Source organism: Canis lupus, chromosome 3 (assembly GCF_048164855.1).
Source record: "Canis lupus baileyi chromosome 3, mCanLup2.hap1, whole genome shotgun sequence".
NCBI lineage: Eukaryota > Metazoa > Chordata > Mammalia > Carnivora > Canidae > Canis > Canis lupus.
This window is the reverse complement of record NC_132840.1, coordinates 83,079,836-83,103,758: the sequence shown is the minus strand read 5'-3', so window position 1 is coordinate 83,103,758 and position 23,923 is coordinate 83,079,836. Positions and strand designations below refer to the sequence as shown.

The window sequence follows — 23,923 nt, the reverse complement described above, 5'->3', positions numbered from 1 at the left end:
GAGAGAGAGAGAGAGGCAGAGACACAGAGGGAGAAGCAGGCTCCCTGCAGGGAGCCTAATGCGGGACTTGATCCTGGGACTCCAGGGTCATGCCCTGGGTGGAAGGCAGGCGCTAAACGGCTGAGCCACCTAGGAATCCCGAGACCAGACAATTCCTTTTTTTTTTTTTTTTTTAAAGACTTCATTTGAGAGAATGAGGAATCAAGGGGATGGGGCAGAGGGAGAGGGAGCTAGAGAATCCCAAGCAGACTCCACACTGTGCATGGAGCCCAACGTGGGGCTTGATCTCAGGACCCTGAGATTATGACCTGAACAGAAACCAAGAGTCGGACTCTCAGCCAACTGAGCTCCCCAGATGCCCTGAGATGGGACAAGTTGAGAGAGAGAGAGAGAACCATGTGGTAAGAGAACAGTGCCCTTTCCAAGCACACAGGTCCTGGTGTGGTGAAGCTGGGAACAGGCCTGTTTCTACCATCTCAGATCATATTTCATACCGAGTGGTTGTTTTATTAATTCATCCATTCATTCATGATTTCTTTTAATCATCTTTTTGGTTATCTGTTCTTTCAACACGTATTAAGCATTTACTATGTCTCTATGTCCTAGTCACTGTGTTTTAAGCTGGAAATTATCATTTAAGTAGAAGATGGTTCCTGCCCTCGCTGGGCCTGAGGTGTTTTGTCAGCAATGTTGGAAGTGCTTGGTCAGAGCCTGTATGTGCTGACTCGGAGGCAGTTTGTTCTACGAGAGCAGAGGAGGAAGTGCCTGATTTTATCCAGGAAGGCCCAGGAAACCTTCACCAGGGTGGGAGGAATGCTTATGTTTGCTGCTTTGTCTTGAAAGATGAGTGGGACAGGTGGACCGGGGCTTTCTAGAAGTACACAGGAGGGTGTGTTTCAGGGATTCCAAGTGCAGGTGTGCTGGAGAGCAGTGTCCCTTTGCAAGAAAGAAGGTAAAGCGTGGTGGGAAGGTGAGCAGAGGCCAGTTTTGGCCCTTTGGGCTGTGGTTGGGTTTTATCTGCTTAGCAGTAGGAGGTTTTGAAGGAATTCATTACTTCTACATCATGTTTAAAACGTTTCAGTTGAACGGCCTCCTCTGGTCTCTGCTTTCCTCTATGATACCTTTCCAAGGAGCTCGGGCTTCGTCTGTCACAGCCCTCTGAGTTCTTCTGTGATGGAGAGCTGCTGTGGCCCCTGCCGCCAGCTTGGCTGTGCCTTCCCCAGGCTCTGCGACTTCTGTTGAAAGTCCTTTACGCGTGCTGCACTTCAGGGCTGGCAGCCGTGCTTTCAACCCCATGTGGGTGGGTTTCCACCAAAGAGTCTACACTGTGACAGACATGTTGCCCTTTCATATCATCTACTTTCTAAAATAATGATTAAAAAATAAGAACCAATAGCAATCACAAGTTAATAAATTTTATTTATTCCGTTAAGGTGGAGGTGACTAAAGTCTGAACTAGTGGATGAATAGGGAGCATGAACAAGCTCAACGATATTGATAAGATGGCTTTTCAAAGGGGGAGCTTAGGAGAAGTCGAACGTTGGCTTGTCTATCTCTAGGCGCCTTGCAGAGAGGTCTTGGACAGAGGAAAGCTAATCAGGAGACCTGCATGGGGAGAGAGGCGTGTTATTTAATTAGCTTTACAATGGGCTGACTTGAAGGCACGTGGTGGCTTTAATAGAGGGAGATAGATGTCCTTTTTTACAGGGCTAATTGTTGGGAAAAAGCAAGGTCTTTGTTCAGACCCAGCATGAGGGCTCTGATCTCTTGGAGCCTAGGGCTGCCCCTGCTTATAATTTTAGACAGAGCTATTCAAGGCTGCTCTGTAGAGAAAAGAAGAACAAGAACCGTATTGTGTGTGCAGGATCAGTGCCCAAACCTCCCCAAAGTCACTAGGCAAAAAAAAAGAACGAGAGGACCCAGCCATGTGCATTTTGGAGTATTTCCCCATCATTTATTTGCCACGGTTGTTGGAAAGGGCAAAGCCACACTTTAATCAACTTGGAGCTGAGGTGGGGTGACTTAACCAAACACCCCCAGAAAACCAATTAAGTCCACTTGCCCAGTGATGTGGCATTAATTTTGCCAAAATGGAGCAGGCAACTAGTGAGGAGGCTATGTGTGTTTTAATGTGCCAGGCTTGATGGCAGGGTGCCAGGTGCTGGTAGCGCCAGAATACAAATTATGTAGCCGGTGCCCCCTAAATAGCAAACTATGGGTTGCCATTGGGCAACATAGAGCGGTGAGGGGTCTGACTGGCGGCAGAAGGGGCAATGTGAAACACCTCTCCCCAGGGTTCCTTTGGGCAACTGGTCAGCGCAGGTTGTTGATGCCAGCAAGTAAAACACTTCATATGAATTCTGGGTGGCAAGTCCAAGCTTGGAGGAGTGCTACACGAGTCCAGAATTCTGTAACTAAAATGCACGCGTATGGCGCAATCGATGGTTCGAGGTTCAGAGTTACAGCCCAAGTCAAGTTGTTAGAAAACTCTAGCTCTCGAAACAGAGAAAGCCAAGGGAAATGTAAGATGGGAAAACACAAGACAGGACTTCCATGGAGTGAATGCAGTCACGTACTGCCTAACGGGGGGCCAGCAGTGAGAAATGCCTTGGACAGCGTTGTACAGGGCGTGTATCCCATAATGCGAAAGGTTCTGCTAAGTCACTGAGCAGCTTGAAAGCCAAATGGCACAGCCATTTGCTTAAGTTCCTGTTTTGCTCGAGTCGTACAGAATCACTGAATGGGTATGAGACCTGCAGCCCAGAGCAGGGGACAATCCAACATTGGAAGGTGTCCCAGAGGGGGACTCTCTCTCTTTTTGCTGCTAATGTGTAATGTAGCCATGAACATATATTAGAACTTCCTTAACTGTATGTCATGTCTATATAATGAGAATCAATCCCCTTTCGTCCAAGAGGATGGTGTGATCTGCAAACCCAGACCTAAAGTTATCTTTATGATTATGTCATGGATTTAATGGCACACACCAAGAGGGATCACCATGTCCTAATCTCATCACGGGAGCACTGTATACCATGGCTTGGGTTAACTTCTACGAAAATTTTATAATCCCTAAATCCACAGTCACAATTCTGGTTTTTCTAGTGAATAATAGGAGCAAAGTGTTGAGTGCTCATTCTGTATCAGGCCCAGGGCAAATTACTTGGCACATGTTCATTCCATATTTGGTTCAGCTCTGTGAGCGGGGCATGATGATCACCTCCGTTCTAGAGATGAAGAAATTGAGGCTTTCTGAGGCCAAAGGACTGACAGCTGGAGGGTGGCCAAGCTGCAACTCAAACTTTTGTCTCTCTACTGCCAAGCCTCTGCTCTTACTTACTCTACTGCAGTGCCTCCTCAGTTATTTTAGAGCTTCAGTGCGTTCCATGACGGATAGATTAAGACACCAAAGCCTGATAGTCGAATTGATGAGAAACTGCAGGTCTTCATATGGACTCTTTGGAAGCAGGAACACTTATGTGGAATTGTCTCTTTACCTCTACGCTTCAGCCCAATTCAATTCAATTAAACAACAACAACAACAACAACAACGACAACAACAACAACAAACTCTCCATGACAGAAAATGTTAGCTCATTGAAAATGAAGAGTCTATGTGGATGATGGGCCTCTCCCGGATCTGGGAATGGTTGTTGCCAGCCATCTGGTCTCTCTCAATGCTGTGGAATTCCCTGAAAGAAAAGTCTGCAATCTTTCTGATTTTTGATAATTCTCAACATTATTTAGAATTTTTAATTCCTGGAAAGGGATCTCTCCTGGGAACCAGCCACAAGAGAGCTGACTGCTGTTTATTCTTTCTCCCACACTCTGTTGCCAGCTCCCCACCCAGCTGCACCTCCCTCCCCCCTCCTTAGCAGGTCCCTAACGGCCCTTCCCACCCAAGGCCTTTTTGTGATGAAGTCTTTCAAGATGGTTTCCCAGTCTGGGGAAAACACATGTTTCTGATCAGTCTGATGAAATACATTTCCATTAAGAAGTAACTTCTATATTTTCTACTTTCTTCATTCTCCACATTACCTATCATTACCTATCATTTCAAGCCCCGAACGCTTGAAAGTGCTTCACAGGCCTGACTGATTAAATGGCGCCTCTTGGCACGTCACACGTGTCGGATTTGCTTCTCTCCTCCTCACTAACTCCAAGGAAGAAAGGTTTTTATTGTATAGAAGCCAATCCAGATAGATGAGATGTGAGCTGGGGTCTGTTCCACCTCATGCGTCATTGCCAGGACCATCCACTCCATTCCGACTCCTTCCCGAGAGGTGATGTAAGATGCAGAGCGAGCACAGCTGGCTCCTTGCAAATGAAAGAAGGCTTCATCTCTCCTTGGCCCTTAAGAGCAGAGAATTACATGTGAGCTGTAATCCCAGAGAAGTTGACATATCCCTTCTTGAGGTGGTTTTTCAACTGTCAACTTTCTATCGGTGGCGTACTGAGGACTTTAGTCATTCTGAAAATGACCCTAGAGTTGTTTCTATGGCCTTAGGTTCCTGAATCTTTACAAAACTTGGATTTTGTTCACATTTTTCAGGAAATACAAAAGGAGAGCTTTTGAAAGTCTTCTGCATTGCAAGGTTCAGCAGGGGCGAAGGTAGTATTCGTATGAATTCCTTGAGATATGATGATGCTCAGTGGAGGGTGCTAAAGGTAAGAAAGGAATATGCTCCTGAGTGAGATGTTTGTAGATGACCCACAGAACGGTATAATTATTGGCTAGGAGGGTGTTCTCTGTGTGACACATTCAATATGTTCTTGGGCCTGTTATATGGGCTGAGGTCCTTTGGTGGAGGTGATATAAAATAATGTGTGTTCATGATCCTCCTCACAGCTTGGTAGTAATGGTGGACCCTAACCAAACCAGTTATTGCCTTGGTTTCTATGGATTAAGATCAGCCTGCTTTTCGGTTGCAACACTTCCATTTTCCAGTAGTTGATACAACCAAGTACAGAGCCGTAGTCTGCCACGGTCCCGCTGGCAAGGGGGGTTAGGTCTTCCTTAGGTGTTTTGTTTTTTTGTGTGTGTGGGTTTTGTTTCCCTACCTGTTAGGTGCTTGTGGCTCCACTAACTCCCTGTGTCCTCCCCAATCCCATCTCCTCCCACTCTGGGGGACCCCCACAGTATGGCCAGTGCTTCCGGGAACCTGACCAGTTAGAGCAAATTTGGGAAGGTAAAGGGGATTCATTACAGGTACTGGCCTCTCTATAAGCATCTGACAGTCTATATTCTTCCTCACAAAGATGGAGCTAATGGGGTTTCTTCCATGCATTCTCTGGAGTCTATTTTTTTTTTTAAGATTTTATTTATTTATTTATTCATGAGAGAACAGAGAGAGAGAGGCAGAGACACAGGCAGAGGGAGAAGCAGGCTCCCTGCAGGGAGCCCGACCTGGGGACTCCATCCCGGGTCTCCAGGATCAAGCCCTGGACTGAAGGTGGCGCTAAACTGCTGAGCCACGGGGGCTGCCCCTATTCTCTGGAATCTTACAAATAATGGATATAACAATTACACATCTTACCTTCATGATAACCAGTGAAATACAAGATTCGACTTAAGGTTCAGAAAGCCCTGAAGACTGCCCGGTGGGACTACGGACAGTAGGTTGCAGTAAAGTTCAGACCAACACCGAAGCAACTGGTTGGCTTTGTGGTCAGCCAGATGCCATTTTTCACAAACAACTCTACCGTATATGCTCAGATGACAAATAAAACAAATATGCTGACCTTAAGCAACATTTTCCTCTAAAGGAGGTCGAAGAGGACAGGAGCATAGTAAAACTTCATAAAGACCTTTTCAGTTGAAAAAATGTCACTCGGCCAGGTCTTTAGTCTTGAACTTGGGGCAAACTTGAGTCTCACATTAGACAAAACTAAACAAACAAACAAGTAAATAAAATCGGAGATGATATTTGAGTCAAAGATCCATATTTGGAATGCTGGGAAGTTACCGGTTCCTTAATTAAACAATCAACGTATTTTCTCAAGCTCCTACCGTCTCAAACTGGGCACTGGAAGGTGTGATGTCTGTTGCCGCCCTTCCGTAGCGTTGGGGGTAGACGTGCAGGTTCAGGTATTCACTAGGTGTCTACACAGCCTGCTGAGCCCAAGAGGAGCACCTTTGTGGGGATAGGGAGGGAAATTCTTTGCATATAGCGTGACCACTTTGGGGGGAGTCTGTGTTTGATGTCCGTTTTCAGCTTGGCCTTCCCTTGCATCTCCTGTGACCCCCTCCTGAGATCCTCACCCCTCTATCCCACTCTGTGTCCTAGGCAACGCTTCCCGCTTGAGAACCTCCTCTTGATTTGCTTTATTGTCACCCCATGACCATTGGCTACCGGGAACCATTACACGGGCCCTGTGAGCATACGGGACACATTGCCAGGCCTTGATTTCATTTTGCCATCTTGGGGCTGTAAGTCCCCAAATGCCGAGGATACAGAATTGCTGTGACCGTACCTCTTCTTGCCTGCCCTCGACCCCCAACTTGTCCTTCCTTTGTTCTCAGAGAAGGTCCCTTCCTCATGCTTCCCCCCGTACTATCATCCCTTTTCCTGTCCGGACTATTTCTTGTTCTTCTGGTACTATCTGCTTCCTCTGCTTGAGTTCCAGCATCAAGAACAGGCTGGGGAAATTCTCCACCCTATCTCTCTCCTCCTTCATCTCTGGGGTGGTAAAGGCTAGTGTTTGGGGGCAATTGCCTTGGCATTTTAAAATGAAAGGGGGAAGGAAAAAAGGGGGAAGATTCCACAATGAAATTATCTTAATTTAAGATTCAGACCACAACTGCAGAGAACATCTGTTTTGAAGTCTGCTGTAGTCTTTGTAACCCAAGAGAAAAGCGGGGTAGATCAGAGGAAGGCTTCAGCCTTCCACCAGATGAAACCACCTGCAGCCTGGGGAGGGGGCCAGGATTCTCTTCTCCCGGGGTACGGAGCTCCTTGCTAAGAGCCTGCCTCTCTGCTTCTGCAGGTTATTAAAGAGCACTGGTTCTCCGGCCACCTGTGCTAAGGCTATCATCCCTCTACCTCCTCAAGAGGCCAATTTAGGACAATTTAAATTGGAATCCAAATTACATGATCCCTAAAGGCTCATAGGGTTGCCTGCATTCTGCATTATCCAGGCCCGGGAGGGAGCAACAATCCCAGGAAATGGGCTCAGTGTGGGTGTGGAGGAAGCCTCGGAACCCTGCAGCCTTGATAGGCAGCTCCTCACCTCTTTCTGTGGGATCAGAGCCTGATTTGCTGCTAGAGGAATACGTGATGTCTAAACTGGTGGATTTTATAGTGTCACTTGGTCTGTGGATTAGGCCAATCCATCCCACATTGTTGGGGCTGCAGATGCAGCTGAATGGCTCATAATTACAGCCTAAAGAAACTGCAGACAGCAATAGAGCCAACCCAGGCCCCTTTTCTCCCTCCGGCCCATGCCAAGCTGTCTCCCACGGGGAATGCTAGTGTGGTTGTCCTGCACCGTACTTGCCCAAAGACAACACGTCGGGCTCAGAGAACACTGTCAGATTTCTAGAAATCGAGGCCGGTCATCTATCTGTCTCTGTGTACACTGGATCCTGCTTTGTGTCTCTAGAGCGTTGGGTGACGGAGCTCGCTGACCGGCCGGGGCTTCTGCAGATGCCGTATCCGTAGACCCGAGGATGCGCTTGTAGTACTGACACGGTCTTTTTTGCGGCCTGTGTGGCCTTGGGCAGAATGACCTACCCCTCAAACTCGTTTTTTTCCCCTCTGATGAGCAGGAGGGCTGGACTTGACCATCTCGAAGCGACTCCCAGCTAGCTCCACCGTGTGACAAAGCCAGGACCCGAGAGTTCTGGCTCCCCAGAGGTACCACCAACACCCTCATCCTTCCGAATTTGAACTGCGGTTTTTCCATGACTCTTGAATGCAAATCTGCAGTTTTCTCTTCTGATCAGGTAGTACTGGGATTTCTCAAATGAGGCCAAAGCTGGGCAAGTTCCCCAATCAAGAACTGAGTGAGGAAGGGGTCTGGAGAGATGTGTAAATTAAACACAATCATTCTCCCCGTCTGTCTCCCCGAAGACAGTTCAGGTAAATAGAGGACCCAAGCTACCCTGCGAAGGGGACGGTCATGGAGACAAACTAGGATCTCTTGACGGTTCTACCTCCTACTGGATCTTAACAGCCACAGCAATGATTTAGCTTTAACTGAGCACGTTTTCTGACCTGGACACTGTGCTAAGTGCTTTACAGGCATTATCCCATTGAATCCTCCAAACGACTCTAAAAGGTGGGTGCTATTCTTGTCTCTACCGTGAGTGTGGAGGAGCCGGGGTTTTGGAGTCAGCTAGAGTTTGAACCTGAGTCCTCCTCCAGAGCCTACACCCCGCTCACTCTTGTCTTTGTTTTATTGTAGAAGCTCTCCCGGGGCCAGGCAGCCCCCAAATCCTCCCTCTCCCTGCTCCCCCTCCCCTCACAACTTCCCCCTAACTATTGCTCTTCTTATGGCCCATTGTTTATTGTGCCTTCTAAACAATAGCTAATGAGTCTGTATTACATGGTAGGGAGAGCCAGGGGTGATTTTATTCCCTGGAACAGAGATGAGGTTGTCACACACAAAGGTTAAGTGGCTCTGGTGAGGTCACAGTGAGCCCGCCACTTGGGTTCTTGAACCCACCCTCAGGCCTTCTGGCATCAGAGTTTAATTAAGAGAGTTATTTTCATTTTCCTTTCGATCTCCAATTTGCCATTTTATTGCTGCTTGATAATGGTAGATATTGAAGCCCCAGGCAGTTTTCTGCCCCAGTAGGCTTTTTTAATGACTCAACTTATCACGGAGAAACCACTTGCTTTAGAGTTAAGCTTTGGAGGCCTGTTTCTAGGTCCCCGTGTATGACAGAGACCGTTTTCTGACAGAGGACTGTTTTCTCAGAGAAAAACAACCACAAACGCAACTCAGGTTGGTAATTGAGGACCTTTTTCTTTTCTTTCTTTCTTTTTTTTTTTTTTTTAATCTTACATTTAAACCAGTAAATCAACATCTGTGAGTCATAAACTTGTCCTGGATCAGCCGTTAGTGGTCTGAATGTTTTTCACCTACCTCCAATACAGCATATTTTAGCTCAAAACTCAGAGGTTCTCTGGTTTGTTGAAGCTGAAGACTCAAGAAAGAGACAAATAACTTATTCGAGCACACTGGTGGAGAGGCAGATCTGTCTTCCATGATTGTTTGAAATGAGGTGTATTTTCATATTCCTTTTTCATTGAGGCTGGTGTGGAGTTGAGTGAGGGAGTAGTAAAGAGAAAGTTTATGTTTTGGACATCTATGTGAGGGAATTCTTTTTCTTTTTAAGATTTTATTTATTTATTTGAGAGAGAGAGAGAGAGAGAGAGAGAGGGAGAGGGAGAGGGAGAGAGAAAAAGGGCATGGAGAGGGGGAGGGGTAGAAGGAGCAGGAGAAGCCAACTCCCCACTGAGCACGGATCCAGGGCTCCATCCCAGGACCCCAAGACCATGACCTGAGCTGAAGGCAGCCGCTTAGCCACCTGAACCACCCAGGCTCCTCTGTGCAAGGGAGTTCTTATAAAAATGTGTCTAGTTCCTTGATATCATTAATGCCTAACTGCACACCCCTGTCACCCAACTTTTGCAGCCCTGTTTTGATCCTTATCGACATGCTGTTCCAAGTTTAGGGAGTTTTAGCACTGGCTGGGTGTAATTCCCTAGGTCCTAGGAATGTTTAAAAATACAATCCTGTTTTCTCCTAAGTGTAGGAGGAGTAGACTGCTAGCAGCATAACAAACAAAAGCAAAGAAATATGTCCCTGGTTGATTTTTCCTGAGTGCCTCCCCATCAGATATAGTCTTTGAACAACCTGCCCCAGTAGCTGGAAGGCAAGGCCCAAGCTGATCTTGTTTTGCTGGTGGGGAAACTGAGGCACAAGTGAACCCGAGTGGACATTAATGCTTGGGAATGGGGGTTCTTCTCTGCCATGGGGGAAAAAGGGCAGACCTAGGGGCAGAGTCACCAACATGCTTTAGTTCTTCTTCACAAGCCATAGCAGAACCAACTCATTTAAACCTTCGAGTTAGAGAGAGTTGGTGGCAAAGTAGATGCCCGTAGTGACCAGGAAGTTGAGAGCTCATTACTGAATACACAGTTCCCGAGTGTCTGCGATGTGTCAGGCACTGGGCTAGGGATCATTTCTTAGGCTCCAGGACAATAGAAATGCCATCTAAAGTCCATAGAACATTCACAGGAATCTACTCGTGTTGTAGAGAGAATGACGTTTCATTTGCAGGCCTGATTGGATTATTAATATCCCAGATATGTAAACATATTTTAACTTGTCTACATCAGTACCCCTTGTCCCAAATGACGTTTCAGTTAGATCCGAAGTCAGATGCATGATGTCTGATAACTTCGCTGAGTTCAATCAGCCTCAAGTACAGGGAGATTTCCTGGAGGTTTGTGGTGGCCCCTGGTATCTCACCCACCCTCCTGTCTTACCTAACCCTCTTCCTTGACTTGAGCCTTCAAGTGTTTTGAGCTTCTGTGCTATAGGACTGGGTTACAAAAGGGTGATGAATAAGGTGAGATGCCATTGTTGAATAACTGGGGGAATAATTCCCCAGTGTTTCTGGTTGGATCAGGGCGGGTTCATTCTTGTGTCTGATGGTGGGGGCTGTTAGCAGGGTTCAGGCTGGCCTGGGGAAGAAAATTGAGGAGGATTCTGGGGAAGAGAAAAGACTGACTCTGAGAAAAATACTCACACTTGGGTTTAAAAATACCATCATTTTCTTAACACAACATCAGTAAAAAAAAAAAAATAAAAAAAAAAAAATAATGCCCCAAAGCAACTCTTGCTCAGTTCTTCTGATGCATTCAGAGCAGCCAAGGCAGAATGGGTTCAAGATCCTTTTCTTTGTGGCTCATTTGGATGTTTAAATGTCCAGTTCATTCTTCCAGCCATTTCCCCTGGCTTTTCCCAGGATCAGAAGTGTCTGTTCTTGTCACCTGGAGGCCACCATTGTTTTCTCACACCTTTTGGAAACACAGCTGGATTACAACAATCCTTCAAATATTAGAATTATCACATACAAATATTTTCCTCTCGTCACTGAAGGAAGGCTGTGATCCTCTGAGATTTGACCCAGGAGCCAGGGATTTATTTTCTGTTCCTGGCTCCCTCTCTCATTTGCTGTGGGAAACCTGCAAGTTACTGATGATGCTTCAAGGAGACAAAACTGGGATTAGGTGCAGGTAGGCAGGTGTGTTAAAATTGATCAGAGTCAGAGGGTATAGTTACAGGCAAGTGTGGTAGTTCAAGGTAGGCTTAGAAATCAGGAAACGGTATTAAAAATAGCTTTCTCTGAGTTTGTTCAGAAAGATTTATGTTGGGATCCCTGAGTGGCTCAGCGGTTTAGCGCCTGCCTTTGGCCCGAGGTATGTGTGATTCTGGAGACCTGGGATGGAGTCCCGCATGGGGCTCCCTGCATGGAGCCTGCCTCTCTCTCTCTCTGACTCTCATGAATAAATAAATAAAATCTTCAGAAAAAAAAAAAAGATTTATGTTTAATGGTCTAGTTAATCAAAGGTAGATCTTCACCTCTGGCTCTAGCTGTACACCTGTGTCCCGGGCTGGATCTCTAGATTTACCGGTTCATATGTTAATTAGAACCAACCGATAACCGACGCGTTAGTGCAAACTCATTATTTGGGATCGTGCTATAGTGTCCCAAGTGTCTGGAATTCCCATGGAACAGGGGCTGTGTGCATTGTGATTTCTGTCACAGCCGCGAATGATGGACTCCAGAAATTCAAAACCACAGAGGCTCTGCATCACTTTTTTGCTGCTGCTCCTGCTGCTGCTGCTGGTGGTGGTGATGGTGGTAGGGTTGTCAGTTTTATCTAGTGGAGGAGAGTCTGGGATTGGAAAGGCGAAGGGCGACATAATCACAGAGGAACAGATTAATAGCTTTTCCCTTTCCACCCAAACCACTGCTGTAGGTAAACGGGAAGCTCAAGGAAGCCCAGGTCTGGGTTCCAGCTTGGGGGCCCTGTTCTGTGCTCTCCCAATAGTACAGGAGCATCTGGGTCTTTGTTTTGGGGTCTCCAGTAGGCTGCCTTGGGCTTGATCCTTCTCCAGGGCAGCCAAGCCAGAATTCTACTGCACCCCCCCCCCCCCCCCGCCTCTTTCTTAACTCATGTCTTAACCATGACTCGGTTGGGCTCTGGAAGACGGAAGGCTCCCCCAGCAACACAGCCCCGATCCCTGCCTGACTCACCCACCGGCGACAGTCCCTGCAGGGCTCCTAAAGCCCCGAGGACAGGGGCTGGAGGGCCCCCGCGCCCGACCCCCGCGGGCACGCACGCCCCTGCCTCCGCATGCCTCACGTCCTGTGTGTCAGTCTTTGTGAATGAATGATGCACACGCACTCGGGAAACTATGCTGCTACCGGGAGGGGGGCGGGAGCGGGTGACCAAGTCCTCAAGAATGCGTGGCGAATCAGACGGACTTTCCCCGAACCGGCGGCGGCAGCGTGTGCAGCCCGTGCAGCGTGTGCAGCCGGGGTGCTCGCCGGCCCGGGGTCGGGGTCGGGGTCGGGGTCGGGGTCGGGGTCCGGGTCGGGGTCCGGGCTGCGGGGCGGCGGGGCGGCGGGGCGGCGGGGCGGCGGGGCGGCGGGGCGGCGGGGCGGCGGGCTCGGCGGGCTCCGAGCTCAGCGATGCGCCGCGGGTCGGCGGGGCCTGGGCGGGCAGCGGGCGTGGGCAGCGGGCGCGGGCGGCCGCGGGGCCCCGCCCCTCCGTCCTTTCGTTTTCAGCTCGCCGCCTCCGATTGGCCGCGGACCTCCGGCCCCGCCCCCGGCCCCGCCCCCGGCCGCGCCGGCCCCGCCCCTCGCGGCCCGGCCCCGCCCCCTCCCCCCGCGGGGACCCGGGGGGATGGGGAGGGGGGGCCGGCGCGCAGACCCGGCGGCCGAGGCTCGGCGCCGCGAGAAACGCCCTAAAGAGGAGGGAGCGAGGGAGGGCGAGAGCGAGCTGAGGCTGAGGCTGAGGCTGCTGCCGCGGAGCGGAGGAGCGGGGCGAGGCGCAGGCGAGGCCGGGACCCGGGGCGCGCGCACTTCTCCGCAAAGTGCCAACTTCCCGGGAGAGCGTGCGGGGCGCGCACCTCCAGGGCGCGGGGGGCAAGTCCGCGGGGGCTTGAGGTCTTAGGGCAGAGGGTCGGATCCCCCCCGCCCCGTCCCCCCTTCCCCCGTTACTGACCCCCGTTAAAAGGACCGACGACAAGAATCACAGCCAAACTTGCCACCTACTCCCGCCCGCCCCCCGCTCCCGGCACCATGAAGGCGGCCGTCGATCTCAAACCGACTCTCACCATCATCAAGACGGAAAAAGTCGATCTGGAGCTTTTCCCCTCCCCGGGTGAGTGGCGACTGTCGAGGCCCCCGCGCCCGCCCCGGGGTCCCCGCCGCCTGCCCCCCCGTCGCTGCTCCCTCCCAGGCTGGCGATGCCGGCGGCAGCTGGAGCGAGGGCGCGGGCGCGGGGGGAGGACGGCTGTTGGTGGCCGAGACCCTTGTTTGGGGGGTGGTATTTATTTTCACAGCTGTGTTTTTGTGACTAGTGGGAAAAAGCTTATAGAATGTCCAGCACCCTCATTCCTGCTTTTTTTCTTTCTTTCTTTCTTTAAAAAAAAAAAAAATCTTTCCCGATGAGCGAGCACACTCTGGCCTTATTCCTTAGCATTAGGGGGGATGGACGCTGCCGCTGAAGACATCCTCCACAGGCCCTGCATCCCCCACTGGCCCCGCATCCCCCACTGGCCCTGCATCCCCCAGCACTGGAGCTGGATGGCGGGGCCCGGGCAGCCAGAGCCCAGACCCTGCCCAACTGGCCGGCCTGCAAGCACATTTTCAAACGTCTTGCCTCCCTGCGCTCCTCTGTCACATGTCCCTTTGCTATCCAGCTCCTCTCTGGGTGGAGGGCAAGGAGGTGGTGGGAGAGCTGAATTGATCATCTTAACTTCTGAAAACATCCCGATTCTGTTCGCTCCCCGTGCAGGTTCCTTACTTTATCCTGATCTCTCTCATCTGCCACAAATTTGTCCTCTGGTACCAAAGATCTGGTATGGAAGAGGGAAAAACGGTCTGACAACCAAACGTGACTCGGGGACCTTGGTTGGGGGTGTTCTCCAACTCTGGTTTGAAGGATTTCGAGGAAGGGTCAGGAGAGAAATTTAATTTTTTGTCTCAGATACAGTTTTTGATCCTAAGCAGTTTCATGGAGTCCAGGATTCCTGGAATAAACACAGTTTGAGGAGAATAGGTGTTTTCTTTTAGAAGAGGGAACCGCCAGCTCTCCTTTAGAGATTAGAGATTTTAGAGGTGAGAGTATCTAATAAGATATGGAGAGAAGGTGATGCTTTCTGGAAAATAATTAATGGCAGTGACCTGCTGCTCTGTTGTATCTGATTATTGATAAGTTTAGCTGCTCTTGCCTTGGGTTAACACTTCTTTGCCTCTGGCATCATGAGTTGCTTATTTTAACCCTTTTCATAATCTGCTTAAACTTCCAACCCACGCCAAGCTGGTGCTCTGTCATTTGGAGAGCTTTCCGAGATGTTCTTGAAGACACGGCCCTGTCCTCTCCTGTTAGACCCTCTAAACACTCAACCCCAGGGTTGGGAGTTCCACTGGGAAGTGCAAAAAGAAGGCTACGCTTGTTTGCTGTCACAAAGATGGGGAGGGTCAGAGCAATGCTGCTGAGTTAAACTAGGAACCCTGGAGACATTTCAGGCACTTAGAGCTACAGTTCAGAAATGATGTTGCTGTGCTGGTTGTGTTTGGGGTTCAAGGAAGCCGCAGTAAATTCTGTTAGTCACAACTGATCCAAACCGTGTATAAAAGAAATGAAAGGTTCGTTCCCAGCAAAGATATAAACTCAACTAATAAGTTCTTTCCTTAAGAAGGGCTTGTTTATGTGTGTGTTTATGGGGAAGAGACAGATTTGGCTGTCTGGGAAGTATCGTGTGAGATAGGTCAGCCCACATACCTACAATGGATTTCGTCTGCTGAGAATGAAGAAGCGCCCCTGGCAACACATGTTTTAGATCACAGTAAACAGTTGAAGTAATTTTGGGGGGATAATTTAATATTATATATTAGAGATTTTGAGCATATGGTGCTGTTATTTTGGTTATTGATAAAAATAAGCCCCAGGGCAAATAATGTTGCTTAGCATTCCCATCTGTAAAATGGGGACAGTAAACCTTCTTGCTACAGTCAACTTCTATTACAATAAGTGTCTTTACAGTGCCTCTCTTTTTCAAAAAGGGCTGACGAGTCACCGATCAGGTGTCCTAAGCAGCCTTCAACACAACAGAATGTCAGCAGGTCGGAGACATTGGGTAAATCTTGTGCTAGTCATCATAATGAGATTTGATTTCTGGCACTGTCATGGGGAAAATAGAGAAATTTGAAAATACATATAGAAGTTTTAGTTAATGTTTTTTTTTCCCCTAGATTTTTAGTAGCATAGATGGGAATACTATACCCGTACCTCAGAAAGGAAAATAGAGGCACAGAGAAGGTAAGTCACTTAAGAAAATCTTGTAAGCCGGTGGCTAAAGTAAAATGAGTCCCTCTTTCTAACTTCTCAGGGTGTGTTGCCTCGAGTAATACTGCAAGTTACTTTTGAAAAGCTCAGCAAAGAAACTTCAGTTGAGGCTTAAGCTTGCAGGTGCACAGAGAGAAGAAACATTGGACGGGCCTGCCTGCTTTTGTTGGTGGGTGGAGAAGACACTGGCTAAGTGGGGATTTGCTTTGCCCATCAGACCATATAGGACATGTGTTTAAAGTTTAACTTTTCACAGCATGGCTTTGTGTCCACAGCTGTGACTTAAATATTTTTCAGAATGATTCTTTGGGTCGTTTAGTTTCTTACGTGTGGAGACAACTAGTTTGGGGTCTTATCTGACTTAAATAATTAAACCAGGATTTCCCTCCCCCCAACACATGGGAGCCAAAGACAGGCAGTAGGGAAGTGGGTGTTGAAACAGGAGTCCTGGGTTATTTGCCTGTCTTTGTGGCTAGGACCTGATCCAGAACCTTTATTCACATTTCTTCTAGATTGAGACCTCCCAGGATTTTCAACAGCTTTAAGTACCAAATTAACATATATTTTGAAATAACACTGGAATTGAATATCTCTTGTAAGCGTGAAGTGGGTATATACCATTTTGATTGCAATATGTGATTGCAGGGCTCTCGGATCTTAAATGGACTAAAACAAACAAAGCCTTGGAGAGTCCATGGAGTTCCCTCCTGGTGTGGAGCTTACTGAGAAGGGTGGAGGCTGGGTGCCAAAGCAAATACATTCCCAAGCCGCTTAATTTTTCCCCTCCTTCCCCACTCCACCTTCTCGGTGAGGTGAGCCTAATGTCCAGAGAAGAGCAGGAGGTCTAATTCTGCGTGTTTGCTCCCCTGGCAGGGGATGTGCATTCATGGGGGACCCATTCTGCCCTTAGAGATAGGAAGCTTCATTCCTCACCCTGTCCCTTTGGTCAGTCTTTGTGTCTTCATCAGTGTAGACAAGAAAGAAGGGCTGAGCTGCCCAGGCTATTAAGCACGCTCACTCACTATGCCTCCAGACCCCTACGGACCACGCTCCGTTAGTGACTAACGAGCCCGGTGGTTCAGAGCCCTGACTCTGGAGCCAGCCTGTTTGGGTTTGAATCCCAGCTCTGCCACTTACTGGCTGTGTGACTTTGGACAGATTACTTCATCTCTCTGTGCTCTAGCTCCTGCATCCACAAAATGAGTGTAATATGCATGCTATCTCATAGGGGTGGATACGAGATTTTTCTGTCTGTGGATGTGCACAAAATCTTCAAGCAGTGCTGACCCCTGAGAGATTCTAAACAGTTAACCAGACAACAAGTCAACAGAAAGTGAGCCTGGCCAGTGTAGCATTTTCAGGGGCCCTTGAAAAGTTTAGTAGGGGCCACTGCTGGATTGTGAGCCTCCTCTCATGTCCTTTTTGAGGGGGGAAAGAAGAGTCAAGGTAGAGGGAACTTTTTCTTCTCGTGGCTGAGATCTCATGCCAGTGAGGTTCAGTGCTATGCCTTCCAGAGCTAACACAGGGAGCCAGGTAACTTTCTGAGTGTCTAGGTATCTCAAGGTCCCAACTCACAGCCAGAGAAAGGCCCAGCGGTTGGTCCATTACTCTGGGTGGTGGAGGTTATCAGTGCTACCTCGAAGCAAGAGGGCCACTGAGACTAGGGGCCGGGGAGGGGGACATTTGAAAGGCTGATGAAAAAAAGTAGTGTTTCAGTTATGCAGAGTTGAGAAAGGCATCATGTCCAGTTATTATAAAGCATCTCACATTTTATTTATTTATTTGGTTGGCAGAGCTTGCATTCCTGGCATTTTTGGTTAGTTTGTATTGCTGTTTTTTTTTTTTTTTTTTTTTTTTTTTGTCTATGTAACTTTTTTTTCTTTCTTAAAGAGACCAGACCACCCTGGAGGAGGATAACCACCCCCCCAACCTTCCTCCCAGGAGACAAACCAGCCCGTGGTCAGCCTCCCAGAACCCAGCTTACTCTGGGTTCCAGCAAAATCTCTGCAAGGCAGAGAGCTGGTTAGTGTAGGTCAGGATTTTTCAGGAAACGAGGCTCTCTGTTTCAAAGAGCACAGATAACTCTACAATGGCTACGGCAACAGCATAATTACAGATGTCGCTCTGGTTTGTGGAATGAATAACCCATGGCTACAATGGTATTCCGTGAGCTTGCGCTGAACGTAGATTCTTGCCATTCACAAATGACAAATGATGGAGCCTTCATTATGTGCGTGGCCCTCTCCCATAAGATAACACTTTTACCTTTCACATTAACTCAGGTGGCGAGAGCTATTATTTTATCCATTTTTTTTTTTGCAGATGAGGAAAATGATATTCAAAGAGATGCATAATTCACCCAGGACCACACTGTTAGAAACTTCCAAATTGAGGAGCTGTTGCAGGCATTGTAGACCTAAAATAAAAGCACCCTGCTCTTCACAGAAACTCTGGAAATCAAAAGGGGCATATGTTTTATATATATATATATATATATATATATATATATATATATATATGGGCAAATGAGAAAGCAGTGATGGTGGGTGATCTGGGGGTTGAGGAGGTGCTTTTCTGACATCCAGGAGGGGGCCTGTGCCACGGGCAGCCTCCAGGCAGGCCAGTCCAGATGCGCTGCTTTAGGAAGGTGCTTGAGGGTTTGAGCAATGCTCGCCTCCAGTCACTGAGCAGAGAACCAGGGTTCTGGTTTTTCCAATGTCTTCCAGATGTGCTGCTCTCTCTCTCTCGCTCACAGGTGGGGAGGCGATTATGTTCCCTTCCAAGGTCACATCCTTCCTGGAGCCTCCTCATGCTGCCTGTTTTTGCCTCTTGCATCACGGACACAGCTCTGCATATAATCTCATTCACAATCTGGTTGATGAGAGATATAGATCAGCAACTAGTTTGGTTTCTTAATATGGTTGTAGTTTAATTTTCCTGCTTCCTAAAGAAGCCATAGGTGCCTATGTTGGCTGTCTACACACCAGGATTTTTATTATTTTTTTTCCAACTAAAATTTAGTATTTTCAAGTCCATTGCATGGGTCTGGGGACTGTGTGTGGTTATTCTGGCACAAGGAGGGGAGGGCAAGCTTTGGGAGTCTACCTGCAGACCCACCAGCCCCCCACGACCCATGTCTAGTTGAGAAACAGTCACCTTGACCACTTGTCCCTGGGTGAGGTATGGTTTCCTCTATCACTTCCTTAGGGGGAGCATTGTCTCCAAGTAATTCCTATCCTGGGACCTGTACAGTCATCATAGAGATGGATTTGGATATTGATAACATAGTCTCCGTATTTTTATCTGGCTTCTCCAGAATGAAGTGTTGGGCCTCCTTCCCTGCTTGGGCAGGATAGGGTGTCTGATGAGATTTGCTCTCATGTTCACAGCCTCTTAGGCCCACTCTTTGCTTACAGCTGTTGAGCAGTTCTTAGCTCAGCATTGAGAATGTCAAGACAATTCCCAAATCTATCATTTCTATTTGTCATGTGTCTATAGCTTTGCTTTTCTTCGGTTGGGTTAAAGACATCTTTCAAAATGTCAGTAGATGTTTTTCAAATTGCATAAACAGGCTGTTGCTACTTGGCTCCTTTTTCCAAAGCCCTGTGCCTATCTGTGTTACTTTTCTCTTTTAATTGTGTAGTTTAGAGTCTCTGTGCAGATATGGAGAGAAATTGGTCTGTGGTGTAGGTTGCAGTAGATCCAATTTCATTGGCAGGGAGCCATGCTTACAGACATACTAAAAATATTGCTGTCCAAGCCATAAATATTTATTGATTATTTGGCCAACCTCATCATATTTCCCAGGTGCTTTCCAGTTTCTGCTGCTTGGGTCCAGGCCTGTCACTGGGCCCTCCAAGTGTCGCTTCTTACTGTCCCATCAACTTTTTTTTTGTCTGTTTCTGCACCATTTAGTTCTATCCTTGAGAATTGTAAAATAATGACCCAGAAGGACCTTTAAGACCCAAAGTCGTACTGGCCAGCTTTAGGCTGTTGGATTTTAGATCTTGATGATGTATAGGTAGTGAGTTCATGTAATTTGCCATCTAAACTGGGACGCTTTTGAGAGTATAACAGGTGAATAATTATACTAGAATAGTATATAAGTTTCTAACAGTGTGGCCCTGGGTGAATTATGCATCTCTTTGACATAAGTTGGGACTCTCCCAGCAAATGAGGGTCACACCGCTTAGACGCTGAATATAGATGACAATATTCTTTATAATATCTATTCTCAATTGCTAGTCTTGGGGTTTAGACCGTCCCATGTAAGCTACGAGGGCCAGATGAAGAGTTTGAAGCAATTCAATGCAGTGTGGTTTTTCCCCCAACCGTGAGTTATATTTTTAAATGTGTTTTTGACGCATAATATAATATTTCTCAGAGGCTGAGAAACAGCTACAAATCAACCTCAAACAAGTTCACTTCAAGCATTTGAAACCTCTTGGTAACTTTGGGTAGCTAAGCTAAGCTGTTAATTTTTGCTTTGCAAAGTTCTGCAGGGGAACTGTAAGCTTTGTGGATGTAGTGTGTGTGTGTGTGTGTGTGTGTGTGTGTGTGTGTGAAAATGAAGTTTTGAGAAGGGGGAAATGTCATCATTGCACAAGTGAAGACAATTAACATTTTTGCTTTGTTTTCTTTTAATGCTTGTCTAAGATGAGGAGTTTTACTGATGGGATCAAAAGGGGAAGAAAAAAAAGAGTTTTTTTTTTTTTTTTTGGTACCATTAAAGTGGGTAAACACAAAAACAAAAGTAAAAAGCAAGCCCTCCGTGCTTTAGGAAGGGAGGAAGGGAATGGTGGATTCTATTGCAACATCCCTTTTGGCTAAAAAACGAAGAAAGAAAAAAGGAGTAAGGAAGTATGAAAGAACTCATAAAGGAACAAAAAGAAATAATAGAAAAATGAATCAAAGCATCGAAGTGATTATTTCATAGACTTTTGGAAAAATCCTCATAGGGACCTGTCTCGGGTGGTCAGGTGGGTGACCTCGGCTCTGCATTCTTCATCTGTGTTGTCTTTTCAGGAGCCTTTCAATCCCTCGCGGATACATGGCTGGTGAAGGTGAATCAGACGTGATCATCTTCCCTGTGCTCTAGAGGCTTCCGTGGCTGAAAGTGCAGGAGGACCATTGTGTGAATTTACAGACCTGTGTGCGGATCAATGATTATTTATATTTTCTGTGCCTGTTGGGTTCTTTCTTCCAACACTTCTAGGCTAGAATAATTTCACGGGTCAGCTTCAGGGAGAACGTGGCTATTTTAGAAGCATTTGAAGGAGGTGTAAAAACAGGGAAAGGATTATTTTAGATAGAAAGAACAGTGTGGGAAGGATGCCAAAAGTTTAGCGTAAAAGAAAGGCTTACATAAATATGAAGAAAACTACCTTGATTGTAGAAGGGGAAGAGAGAAGAAAACGTGAAGCCAGGACCCATGTGAGAACATTTTGAGTCTCAGGATGAATTTTGCATTTGAAGGTAGGGAGGTTTTAAGGACAAAGAAGTTGTTACTCAATAGGCTTCTCAGAGAGGTGATTTTTTTTTTTTTCGGTGGCATTACTTTATCTCCTACTCATACTGTTAGTTATTAAAACCTCTATATCAGTTTATCAGAATAGGCGTTAAACCTCAGCAAATGACAGAATCAATCAGGTACATATTTTCAAGCTACAAATGGAAAATAAAAAAAAATCTAGGTCAGGCCAGGGCATTCCTAAACCCAGGGAGTGTTTGTACATCCATGGTTTTTGAAGTATTTAGGAACTCTTACTACGGGCCAGGTACTAGAACGGTTCTTGTCGAATGGCATTTTCGTGCGATGACAGTTTTGTGCTAGGATAATTCCTTGCTTAGTGTTCATGTTTAAAATAAGAGCAGGTGGTTGAGTCTGATTTGAAAATGTCCTTCAGGAGATCCATCGCCAGCAAGTTTTTGGTGGAAGGATTTCCATAGGATGACCTTTATACTTCTAGGCTTTATGTTTTTTTCCTATGGGATATTCGTTGCCTAGAACTTGAATTCTGTACCTTATGCAAAGGTTGTCATTAGTATCATTGAAATACTAATTGAATGTTTGGAGTACAGTGAGGATTCATGAATGGTAGAGGGAGACTTCTCAGCATAGTAGGAATCAATACTGTAAGTGCAGTGTACACACTGGGGCCCCCCTCATTCATTGCCTGGTGAGTCAACAGCCCTGGATTCCAGCCATGGCTTTGCACCTGTTGGTGTGCGTGACCTTGGGCAAGTCATTTCATTTTTTTCTGGACCTCATGTTCTTTCTCAGTCAAATACATTAACCAGAGAAGATGACCTATGAGGTTTCTCTTTACCCTGACATTTTAGGGTCTCAGATAAATAATTCAGGCTTGGCGAGAGCGTAGAATGCCACTCTGGAGGTAGGCAAAATGAGGAGGTTTTCCTCCTAATCCTTGAATTTTGTCAATCGCTGGGAGCATTTGAGATACACCTGTGAAGGTCAGTAACTTTCACGGAGAGAGGTGTTGGGAACTGTTCCCGGCCTTGCTTGCCATTCGGGAGACCGGGCACAGTGGCTCAGGGGTGACACCGGACCAGGAGTCACACCTTCCTCTGGGTCCCCTCCGTGAAACAGCTTCCTCGTTCCATCAGCCTTTGCTACGGTTGCGGCGGAAGGCAGTTCCAGCGTGGGGTCTCATCTGGAGGAAGGAGATGGAGGTTAGGGGTCCGGTAGGTGAAGCAGCCGGCCCCAGCTGCATCCTCAGGGCTGAGCATGTGGTCTGAGCCGGGAGCCGATTCTGTGTGAGCCGCCACTTCTCAGTGCACTGCTCGGGGAGGTAAACAGTCCCCTCCTGCAGCAGGAATGCATTCTGCTCAAAGCCACCTCAGTACCTCTTCCTGACATACTCAGTGACTCAAGGCCCCTGCCTCCTGTTTGTCTAGAGGGCAGGGCCCGGCCCGCTGGCTTCTGGCTGTTCACACAGCAAGCAGCTGACCCTTCTTCAGGGGCTGCCCCCCACCTCGGGTGTCAGTGAACAAGCACACCACCTGCTTGTTTCCCCAGCCGACCCCAAAGCTGCAAGTGTGTGCTGGGGTGCGGGGAGCACAGGCTGCCTTGCTTTGCAAAGGCTGTTCTCGCAGCCATGGACGAGCGTTGCCTGCACGAAGCTGTTATCTGAAGATCATTTTCTTGATGTTATTTCTACACTTCGAGAAAGGCCTCTCACACTTTACCCTTTCTGTCAGCGGCAGGCGCCTCAGAGTGGCAGGCCAGTTTGGGGAAAAACAAGAAAAACTGCCATTGGTATAAGGTACATTCTACCTCCTAGTACTTACATGGGCGCCTCTCTCCACTCAGCTCGACCCTTTGGTTTTGTTTGGTTTTGTTTGTCCTATTAGTTACTAGGTGCTGACTTCTTAATATGTTAAGGTATTCATGTCCCCAGAACCTCATTATTTTACTTTAACCCCTGATGGTGAAGTATTATTTCCATTTCACAGATGAAGAAACTGAGTTCAGCAACTTGCCTGAACACACACAGCTGGTGAGGGGAGGGCTTTGAATTCAGACCCACTCACTCTGAAGTTCCGTGTCTGTGGCCTCTAGAACGTGCAGAAATATCTGGATGCTTGTTGAATTTGGTGGGGGGGGCGGAATGCTGAGGTCTGTTGATGCTTATTAGCAGCCAGGTCACTTAATATTTGGTTATAATTTGGTAGCAGTTTTACAGTTAGACACATGACTTCACTACATTTGAACCTCAAGGTGGTTTTTCTTTAGTTAGTAACATTTTAGAAACGGGGCAACTGCAGAGCAGTGATTCTGAGTTTTTTTTTTTCCCCAAGTTTGGGTCAGTAAGGTGTAGAGTTAGGACAGGAAGCTCTATTCCTCCAAGCCCCCTAACACTTCCATTTGGCCATACATGTTTTCACTATTTCTTTGATTTGGTGACTACATAGTGGGTTCAATGTTAATAATAATAATAGTAGTAATAGTAATAAGCAGTAGCTTGAGAGAAGAAATGCCAACAAGACACCCTGTTCTCTTTTGCCAGAAATAGATTCCCCCACATATCTTATATGTAGTTAGTAGGTTCCACACATTTGGCTAATTATTGAGTTCTGAGTGGGCTGCACAGATGATTCTGACATAGGATCTGGAAAATCTGCATAGCTTTCTGTGATGCCAACTCACTGGCCAACCCCTAAGGAGGATGGCAAGTGAGTTTCTTCTCAAGAATAAAAAAAAAAAAAAGTGAGTTACTCCACAGGCTTCTAGATAAATAAGCAATTTCCCTCTGGGACAGGTTGACCTTGGACTTTGAGAAATACATTATTTTTTAAATGTA

At 47.3% G+C, this 23,923-nt stretch overlaps 1 protein-coding gene and 1 long non-coding RNA gene across 9 annotated transcripts in view; one reads left to right on the top strand and one right to left on the bottom strand.

Moving 5' to 3' along the window:
• Positions 1-23,923, top strand: part of ETS1 (ETS proto-oncogene 1, transcription factor) — a 130,981-nt gene that overhangs the window by 51,362 nt on the left and 55,696 nt on the right. For 2 of the 8 annotated variants that reach the window (XM_072822675.1, XM_072822672.1), the window contains exon 1: positions 12,965-13,409. The exons of 5 other annotated variants lie outside the window; for them this stretch is intronic. In XM_072822675.1, the coding sequence (XP_072678776.1) occupies positions 13,328-13,409 (82 nt within the window). In that variant the 5' untranslated portion in view covers positions 12,965-13,327. Of the gene's footprint in view, positions 1-12,950; positions 13,410-23,923 lie in introns of those variants that run through there. One more of the 8 variants, XM_072822674.1, reaches the window with a different exon arrangement.
• LOC140625644 (uncharacterized) lies at positions 9,375-12,573 on the bottom strand. The gene is made up of 2 exons (XR_012024981.1): positions 12,278-12,573; positions 9,375-11,915 (listed from the first exon to the last, which is right to left on the bottom strand). It is a non-coding gene; the product is annotated as an uncharacterized lncRNA (long non-coding RNA).